The sequence below is a fragment of the Bison bison genome, unplaced genomic scaffold, assembly GCF_000754665.1.
Source record: "Bison bison bison isolate TAMUID 2011002044 unplaced genomic scaffold, Bison_UMD1.0 scf7180017864217, whole genome shotgun sequence".
NCBI lineage: Eukaryota > Metazoa > Chordata > Mammalia > Artiodactyla > Bovidae > Bison > Bison bison.
The window spans coordinates 3820584-3830952 of NW_011494789.1; the positions used below are offsets into that span (position 1 = coordinate 3820584).

Genomic DNA, 10369 nt, shown 5'->3' on the forward strand with positions numbered 1-10369 from the left:
ATGTTTGAAATTTATTAATCAGATTGAGTAAAATAGGTATCCTGCCCCCAGGGCTTTCCTGCTTAGTAGAAAAGCTGTGATTTATAAAGTCCTAGCTTAATGAAATAAAGTGATAATGAAAAGCCTTGGGCAGACTGGCTGTGTGATATATTTTAGGCTATTTACACAGGTTGGTTTGCCTAATTATTATTTTGGTTCTTGTCAGAATTGTCATTTCTAATAGTAGTAGGATCCCTCAAACTATTTAAACCAGATCTTGCTTGCTGCTGTAGAAGTTCAAAATTTCTTCTTAAAGTCCAAACTGGTCCTTTAAAAACTTAACAGATGTTTGCCCTCCTCTCCAGTCAGTGAAAGGTGATAGTTACATGAACTCTTTCCTCTTTGCTTTTAAACACCACACTAAGTGGAAGTGAATTTGTATCCCTTTGGGGTTTTGACCAAAGCACACACCCATCCCCTTCCTGCCTCCCTGGAACTGGTTCAAGATTTGGAAAGTAGGGTTTGTTGGGGGCGTTTCCCATGTCTTATCTCTGCCTGAGCGCATGCCCAGGTTGAATTTATTTTGACCCTGCGCTTTAAATTTGGAACCAAAGCAAGAGTTTAAAGTACAACAGAAGAGAGTCTGCTGAACTTTAGACATGAGGGACCCGGGGAGGAAGGTGCGTACTTGCATTCTGAAACTTAGAGGTTGGCCATCTTTGCGTGTACACATAATTATAAGCTGATAGCTACAGGCAGAAGGAGAATATTTCAACCTATGTAAAGATCTCTGTGATGCTTACATTGTGTGTTTATGTGCTTAATTTTACAGTGATGACTTAGTAATTATAATCTTGAAATTGATGGCTGAGCAAGTAAATTCTGCATTTTTCTTTGAAAACATTTTGGAGAAGCTTAGGATAGATATTTGCAAGGAAAAAAATGTATCATTTGTGTCTGAACTTTAAGCAAATGACTGAAAAAGTGTATAGATTTTAGGCATTCTGTCATTTTGTCTTCTAAAGCATCAAATGAAGAGGGCTGTATGTGGTTATTTTTAGATAAAGGTCACCCAGATTCTCCTCCACATTGAGAAGCAAGTCTCTCTTCATTGATTATTATTTATCTCCATCTAGTAATTTCAAGCACAGTATGTATGTAGTCAACTTATGTATGTAGTAGACTGGACTGATTTCTTTTTTGACTGATCTTTTCCAGAGCCTGGCCCAACTAGAGAATCTGTGCAAACAGCTGTATGAAACAACAGATACGACCACTCGACTGCAGGCAGAGAAAGCCTTGGTTGAATTCACCAACAGCCCTGATTGCCTGAGCAAGTGCCAGCTACTCCTCGAAAGAGGAAGTGTACGTAAGATTTGAAAAATCCTAAAGAGGAACAGGTTTAGGAAGATGTATTCTGGTTCTAAGTTTAGGGGTGGATTGGGATAACTTCTGTTCCTTGATTCTTCTAGGTACCTCTGCCTTCTTAATTTTCACTTTTAAAACAAACCAGACCTGCCACACTAGCAAAAAAGGCCTTCGGAGTCACCAGGAAAATCTCACTGAGCGTATATTTTTGTCCTATAATTTTTATTCTTGAATCAAATTTCTGGGACTCCGTTTCTGTTTTTTACACTTATGTATCACTTCACACCTTTTACAAAGAAGACACGGCTATATATAAATGGCCTTTCTTATCCACAACATTCTTGTCACCTTTCTACTCTGTGTTTCCTCCCCTGTACCACAACTGCTGCTTTTTGTCTTAGATGTGCAGGGGAAAAATTTTCCTTCACAATGGAAATGACAGGAAGTTAGAATGTTTAAAATGAAATTAGAACTTCTTCCGGCTTAAAAATGGCATGCAGTGATCAAAATAATGCTTTCATGATACGTAATTTGATTAAGTTAATATTTTTGGCAGGACGGAGGTCTTAGGAAGGACAAGCATCCATCCAGGGTATCATGAAAGGGCATCAAGAGAGTTTAGAATCCCAGCTAGACCAGCAGCCAGCACTCTGCCAGAGACCAGAAGGAAGTGTGAAACGGAGGAAAGCCATTAATTTATTGAGAGTATAGAATTCTCAATGGCTTCATTTTTAAATTTGCATTAATAGTGTTAGAGAATTTATGCAGTAAATAGAACAGACTACAGTTGGCTAAGTGATATCCTTAGTAGCTAAAGAAGTTGACTCTTTCCCAAGCGTCTGGAGGTTAAAGCATCATGGTCAGAGATTGGGTTGTGCTCTGTTCTGTTTTTGCATATAGTATTTTTATATTTCTTTTCCATCACTTGGTTCTGGTATTGAACAGTTTGGATTCGTACTGTGGGAGATTCACAACTAACTCTCAACTGACTGCCACCGAAGCCCCATTGTCATTTGTGACACTGTTAACTCCAGTTCCTCACACTGATAGTCAGCAGGCTGGAATAACACAGGGGTGGTGCAATAGTGAAAGACTTAGTTATAGTGGATTCTTCCTCTTTGATCTCTATCGACTTCTTCATGATTTAGCAGATTTATTGGAGTCATATTCAGAAACCATTTTCATATTATATAGTTTACTGTTATACACTGTGTTCTACAGTTATAGTAGCCTCTTGCATTATTAGTGATCTGACACACCTGCTTTAATCAGTTTAAACAATGTTCAAGCATTGAATAAAAAATCACATGTCAGAGTCACTTTTTTTGGTGTGGAAGCCATTAACATACATTTTTTTTTAAGTGGAATGTAATTGCTGTACAATGTTGTGTTTCTGCTGTACAACATGAATCAGCTATATGTATACATGTATCTCCTCCCTCTTGAACCTCCCTCCCATGCCCTCCAAAGTCCCTTTTATAGATTTTTTTCATAAGCTTAAGTTATTTTTATATTTGATGGTATGATGTAATGCCTGTGAATAGCCTCTATAGATAGCCTACTGCCCTAAGGACTTACAGTTTCGTGGAAAATTATGTTTGACCCTTGATTAAATTATTTTGGTGATTCTGAGTCTATCCCTGTTATATGATGTTATATGTAACACAGCTGCATGGAGGAATTCGAATCTGCGTATGGCTCCTTCTTATATATTATGGTCAGATTGAATACTCTGCTTCTCCATAAGGTTAAAATTCATTAAAATCTACACTTGAGAATATGGTAATGCTATTCCTTTGCTTAGGGCATAGTTTTTTTCTTTCTCATAAATAATTGTTATGAATTTACTACTAAAACCAGCATATACATTCCCCAAAGCAGTAGCTGATTGATAGTTGTACTGATGGAAAGATACAATTTGGGGATTAACTACACAGCATAAGGCGGTGGTTCCTTCTAATACTACTTCTATATTTTTTTTTTTTCTTCTTTCTAATGCTATACTACAGGAATATTATGAGGTGAAACTTTTTTAAACATTGTTATAACAAGGCTATTGGAGAAGATTTTTTGATTTTAATGAAAGAAGAGATTTGTCTTCTATAGAGCTTAATATCTTTCTGTAAAGATCTCTTCTAACTTCTCCTCCCTCAAAATGATACAGATACTTGTATTAGATTCAGTTTGATCAGGCATTCACTTTATCCTGCCCTTTATTCATGACTGAAGTCAGCTTAATGAGTACAGATGATGAATGGGCTCATTTTTCCTTAGTATGAGACCCTTAAAAATCCAGAGGATCAAATGTAACAAAGCTGATTAATTTTTTTAAATCTGAACTCAGATCTCCAAGTTAAAAACTTTGACTGACTAACTTAATAAAATTGAATCCTAAGCCCTTTCCCCCTCTCTTTTCACAGTCATCTTACTCCCAGTTACTGGCAGCTACATGCCTTACAAAGCTTGTATCGCGCACAAATAACCCTCTACCATTGGAACAACGGATAGATATTCGTGAGTAGAAAGTTGTCTTTTCTCTCTTAAATTAGTTTGTTTAGTGATATTCTAGTAATAGTTACGTTTATGTTGCTTGTTTGATAATGTTCTGAAGTTACTAGGCATACAGAATATCTAGAATATAGTTTCTTTCCAGAATTGGGCTTAAAAGTGAAGAGGGCCCAATATAATTGCTCCTAGATAAAGCCCAAGTTAGCTGTTTTGTTTTCAGAAAGTTTCTTTTACCTGGTCTTCACCATCACTGGTAACTAAGAAAAACATTGCTGAAGATTTTGAATTCTGTGCCAACCATGCTATTTAACCATCAAGAGCTAGATTCAAGGCTCCCTTACTTCAGGTTCTTCATTGTGACTTGTATACAATTCTGAGCTGAAAAGTTTGGTGATGGTGGTTTAGTTGCTAAGTCGTGTCTGACTCTTGCAACCCCATGGACTGTAGCCCGCCAGGCTCCTCTGTCCATGGGATTCTCCAGGCAAGAATACTGGAGTGGGTTGCCATTTCTTTCTCCAGGGGATCTTCCTGACCCAGGAATTAAACCAGGGTCTCCTGCTTTTGCAGGCAGATGATTTACCAACTGAGCTGAGGGAAGCCCTAATAGTTGGAAAGTTTAGTGAATCTTAAATTTAAAGTCCTGTTTCTCAGTAGTGTGAATAATTAAGGAAGTTTAGGGTAAAGAGTCTAGATTTACCACTTCTTAGACATTTAACAACACACACCCTTCCCTGGCAGAGCCATCTCCAATGTAGACTATTTCTGTTTTATAGGGAACTATGTGCTCAACTATCTTGCCACTCGGCCAAAGCTGGCCACTTTTGTGACGCAAGCACTTATCCAATTATATGCCAGGATCACAAAGTTGGGCTGGTTTGACTGTCAGAAGGATGACTACGTCTTCAGAAATGCAATCACAGATGTCACCAGGTTTTTACAGGTACGACATATATACTCGATGAAAGAAGTGAGGCAATATATGCTTGCTTAGATATTGATCTGCAAATGGGATTGTTTGGTACATTTTCTTCCGTATCTTTTTAATTCTTAATGTCTTGGTTTCACATGTTTACATGTCAGCACAAACCCTACTTCATTCTTTCTACTGCTTACATACTATTCCAGTTTAAAACACTATAATTCATTTAACTCTTCTAGGTGAGTATTTAGTTAGTATCTATATCTAGACTGGTAAATAAATACTTTGGTGAATATTCCTTGTGTGTGTGTGTTTGTGTGTTTATACTTTGAGCTAAGTGTGTTTATAGTGTGAATTCCTAGCCTTTGAATTATTCAGTGAGAAGACATGTGTATTTTGGGTTTACATGGATATTCCAAATTACCCTCAAAAAAAGTTATTCCCTCCAACAGTTAATATGTCTGTTTCCCTGTACCTCCACCCTGTGAGCTCAGCTTTCTTATTTTTCCAGTTTCATAGGTAGAAAGAATTGGTAGCTTAGCATTTGAGTTATGAATGAGACAAACAAATTTTCATATGCTCATTTACTACTTATTTTTGCTTTTTGTGAACTTCCTGTTTATATCTTAGGTACATTTTTTTAATCAGTTCTTTGCCCTTTTTTGTGTACAGCCTTTCATATAAATTATTTTACACATTCATTTGTCTTTTATCTCAGATGTGATTTGCTAATTTCTCTTCCTACAATATGTATAGTGTAAAGCTTGTGGATATTTTTAACATACAAAAGGTTTCAATTTTGATGCAGTCAGATTTAGCAGTCCTCTTATATATCAGTTAGATTTTGTGTCCTGCAAAGCAGCAGTTTTAAAATACCAATTTCTCATACCTTGTCTAGGCAGTTTAAGTATGACTGCATTCCAGATGCTGAAATCAAGCTGCACAGGCCAACTCTTTCTGCCTTACCTTTTTTTTTTAAACCAGGATAGTGTTGAATACTGCATCATTGGTGTCACGATTTTATCGCAGCTAACCAATGAAATTAATCAAGTAAGTGCTACAGCCTTCCTCATTGAAGTAAGTGCCATATTTTTACTTAGTATTGGTGTTTTCTGCCTGTGTGTGGGATGATCTTTTTTGGCAGTTGTGTGCTTTTGCGGTAAGTGATTAATGCCCTTTTGAAACAAAATAGTTCCATGGGGTTTTCCTCTGTGAGTGAGGTCCGGATGCCCTTCCATCTCCAGAATATTTTTTCTCTCATCTCAGCTTTCCTCAGTGGTATTAATGTTTAATGTTAGAGAAGAGCGCAATGATCCTAAGTCAGAACTTAGGAAACCCGCATCATTGGTGCGCTCTTTCTGCTGTATAAGTTAATGTATTTATAATCATTCAAAAATCAATTCTCATTTGCCTTTATTAAAGATTTTGCTGATAATCTTTTCAGAATGCACAAAACATTCTGCTAAATATCAAATAATTTTTTAAAATAGTCATCGATGTCACAGATTACTACAGAGGAAACACCAGTGGCTTTCTTTTGCTCTGGCTATAATATTTTTTAGTCATTTACTTTTGTATCCAGCCAAAATGTTGTAATTATTGAACAGGCCTGAATTAATTGTAACAGCTCACCCTTCAGCTGTCAGCTATTAATTACATTGGCATCACTGTTGCTATTGCTCATACTTATGCAGACTTTTAATTAACCCTGAGAAATTTAACTGTGAGTTGGTATTTTAAATACACTCACTAGCTTAGAGCCTATTAAAATCTGGAGTCCATATTGTATTCTCTGTCACATGCAATCCACACTACGATTGGTAATTATTAAAATAATAATTTATACTTTTGAGTGATTTCTGTGTGGCAGGCACTGTTCTAAGCACTTACATTAATTTTATTCTCACAGTAGTCCCGTGAGATAGAGACTCTGGTTATGCTGTTTTCTGGATAAGGAAACCAAGGCACATAAAGATTAACTAATTTGCCTATGATATCACAGTTACCAGGCGACAAACAGTGTATGAATTCAGACCCGCATAGGCTTATTGCAGAGCCTATGCTCTTAATTTGCTTATTATTGAACCACTCCTGTCCTTGTAGTAACTGGAATAGGAAATGGCAACCCACTACAGTATTCTTGCCTGGAAAACTCCATGGACAGAGGAGCCTGGCAGGCTACAGTCCATGGGGTCGCAAAGAGTCGGACACGATTGAACACACACACAAACACACACCCTTGTAATAAGAGAGCATGCATTAATTACGTACAGATTGTGGGGTTAATGCTCTTCCTTTGGAAGCTTGGCTCCACAAAATCCATCAGTGTTGGTATTTTAGAATCTTTTCAAAATTTTGTATTTATCCTTCTTAAGAAAGCAATAGAAATATGTGTGATGTACTTAAGATGTAATTATTCTCTGGATTATGATCTGTGTAACAGATTGTATACGGCATCTAGTATATAATCTAGTGATACCTTTTTATCTAAGACATTTGTAACACAGTGACACTGAGGCTAAAATCATAATACTTTTAACTCTGTGCAACTGAATTTTCTATTGGCTTTTTTTTTTTTTTGCTTTAGATTTAAATTAGAAAGCATATTTCTGTTATCATTCCAATTTGAACATAGAAATAAAATTGGGGGGTGGAGGTTCCATAATGTGCCAAAAGGAAGATGAGCTCCCTCCTGCATGAGTTGATCAGTATATAGAAGTGACTTAAGCTTACAGTAAGTGGTTGGACTAAATATTGTTGGCAACCTTGAAATTCCTTTAACACTCTTATTGAGTACGTACTGTGTGTCAGCTATAGAGGACATACGAAAGAAGTAAGAGATTTAATCCCTGACCGCAAAAACCTTTAAAATATGACTGAAAAGACAAGGACAGAGGAGTGAGAGACCAGTACAGCCCCTTGATTGAAGTCCTCACTTCTGTGGAATAGACTGCATGTTGAAATAGGTGAGAAAAGAAAGTATTATACAGGCTATTGCCATTTATCTTAAGTTCATGGCTGTAGTAACTTCAGCTCTGACTGGATTATTTAGCAAAATCCAAGCCTTACGACTGTCTGTTTTTGAGACTCAGCCTCAAAAGAGCATGATAATAATTATTAACAAAGTCTTGCAACAGTTTGTTAAATATTACCTCCTTAAGTGCAGAGGAAAGGGAAACCTTGCAGTGGAGTCACTGTACTTTCTTCCTATCTTCCCTCTGTAAATGGTAGAGACATGATGTCCTGCGGAGCTGTTGCCGCTTATCGTCATCCTCATTCTCTCACTAGAGTTTAATAGTAACTTAAATGTTTAAAATGTATTTTGTTATTTTTGTTGATCTTATTGAAAAATCTTTCTACTTTATTTGAAGTCTACAAGAAAAATTTTTTCTTTGCCATTAATTTTAAAACTTGTGTTGGTTTGTTTTTCTGCACAGGCAGACACCACGCATCCTTTAACCAAGCACAGAAAAATAGCCTCTTCTTTCCGAGATTCATCGTTATTCGATATCTTCACACTTTCGTGCAATTTACTAAAACAGGTGAGATTGTGTGTTGGTACCTACTTCCTGGTTCCTTTTGAAAGAATCAGAGTAACTGGAGACTTGTTAGATGTCAGCTCTTCACTGACCCGTGAGAGTTTATGTATCTATTTAATTATCATCTCTCACATAATATATATGTCCGAGATGTTGATGACCTTCCAGTCTGAGAGAAAGAATTATTTCCTGATTTCTCATCTGTTCCCCTAGGTAAGGAGCCGAAAATGAACACTTATCCCATTCTCCTATTTTAAAGAAACTAGTTTGCCATGAAGCTTGAGGTTTTTGTTGTTTGGTCTTTTTAATATCCACATAAGACCTTCCTATATGGAGTTAAAGCATCTTCCTTTTATGGTGTTTGATTCTCAGTGCTCTGAACACAGGCTCAGACTGCATTGTTAGCACATTAAAACTAGGCTGGCTCCCCTGTCCCCTGCTGAGTTACAGGCAGCAAATAAACAAGCAGCATCTGTAAGGAAAAGCAGATTTTGAATTTTTAACATCCATTTAGATTTCATAACCTGAAGGGGCAGACAGTATCACCGAAGGAAATTAACTGTTTTAAAATAGAAAGTTGGTATTTCAATTCATATATTGATAGTCTTGAACTAAGGAAGAAATGTTAACCTGTAAATTGTACACATTTATAGCTGTGTTTGGATGTTTTGTCCATATAGAAAGCCAAATGGAATTACCCTCTGATTTTGTGTTCATTTGGGGTTTTTGTTTTATTGTTCTTGTTCTCATTTTCCAGTGTGTCTCAATTGTAATATGAGAAGCAAGGTTAGATTTTTCTTTTGTCCCAGTAAATGATGTCCATCCATCTTTTCCTTCGGCTACCTAGTTTTATTTCAGAATTCCCCAAAAGTCCTCAATTTGGGCAAGCTGCCTTGTAAAAACTGTTGTACCCTCTAGAGGGGGAAAAAGCTTGTGAGAAAACAGGATTGAATCCTCTTCTGATACTGATGCTGTCAGAAACGAACCAGCTAGTCCCTGAGGTCACAACTGGTAGAAACTTGAATCTCATAGTCACCATAGCTCTGGGGCATTACTGAGCTGTAGGCAGGTACACTGCTGATGAATAAATAAAAAGGATCTAACATGCAAATGAAGTAACCATTCATCCCATATTGCTTCAGAATTATCTGCGGCCACGATGTCTGCAGCCTGTAAAGAGTAAATGTCAAAGAGGGAGTTTCTTAAATACTAGCTTCATGTTTTTATGAACATGAAACATGTGTTAATAGTAAATAAGGAGCCAGGAGTTTCATGGTGATGGAAGGACTTTAAAGGTACTAGAAGTGCTGCATCCCCTGGCAGAGAACCACCACTCGACTGTGCTGAGCCACCTCCTTTTCTGGCTCAGCAGCCTCCTTGTAAGTCTGGTAGCAAGCTTGGAAGAAAGGAGTGACTGTTTGGGGCTCATTATGTGGTCATTTTTACAGGCTTCTGGAAAGAATCTGAACTTGAATGATGAAAGTCAGCATGGCTTGCTGATGCAACTGCTCAAGCTCACTCATAACTGCCTAAACTTTGATTTCATCGGCACTTCCACTGACGAGTCCTCAGATGACCTGTGCACGGTACAGATCCCCACCAGCTGGAGATCAGGTAACATGGCCACACCCTCGCACCAGGCTGCTGCTCCCCTCTACCTGGAGTCAGCAGAGTGGGCTCAGGATCCCCTGGCAGATCCCCTGCTTGCTGTCAGAGAAAACTTGGGAGACTGGTGTGGGTCTTTATAAAGTTAGGGAGCTGCACTTGGGAGGATCCCCCAGCTGGGGCAAACTCTTGGTTACCCGGTTTCTGATGGATGTGAGTTTGACCTTACATTTCTCACCTAGAGACTTCTGCTTTCTTGCTCATTTGAGAGAGTTTCTAGCTTTAAAAACAAAGAACCTGTGCATGTGCTTGGTCCTGTGTTCCTAAAAGATAAAAGTTCTTTCTATGAAGAATCCTGCTTGTCTTACATTGTTTGAGAATCAGAAAAAATGAATCCATTTCTTAGAGGAACTAAAAACTAATGCTTTTGTAAAAAAAAGAAAGGAAAACA

The 10369-nt window shown here is 37.5% G+C and overlaps 1 protein-coding gene across 1 annotated transcript in view; it reads left to right on the plus strand.

The window, feature by feature from the left end:
• The first annotated feature begins 528 nt into the window (after positions 1-528).
• The window catches only part of XPO7 (exportin 7), a 36565-nt gene continuing 26724 nt past the window's right edge, over positions 529-10369 (plus strand). The window contains 7 exon segments of the mRNA XM_010845444.1: positions 529-659; positions 1198-1344; positions 3768-3861; positions 4629-4795; positions 5759-5824; positions 8212-8316; positions 9762-9927. Coding sequence (XP_010843746.1) covers positions 639-659; positions 1198-1344; positions 3768-3861; positions 4629-4795; positions 5759-5824; positions 8212-8316; positions 9762-9927 — 766 coding nt within the window. The 5' untranslated portion in view covers positions 529-638.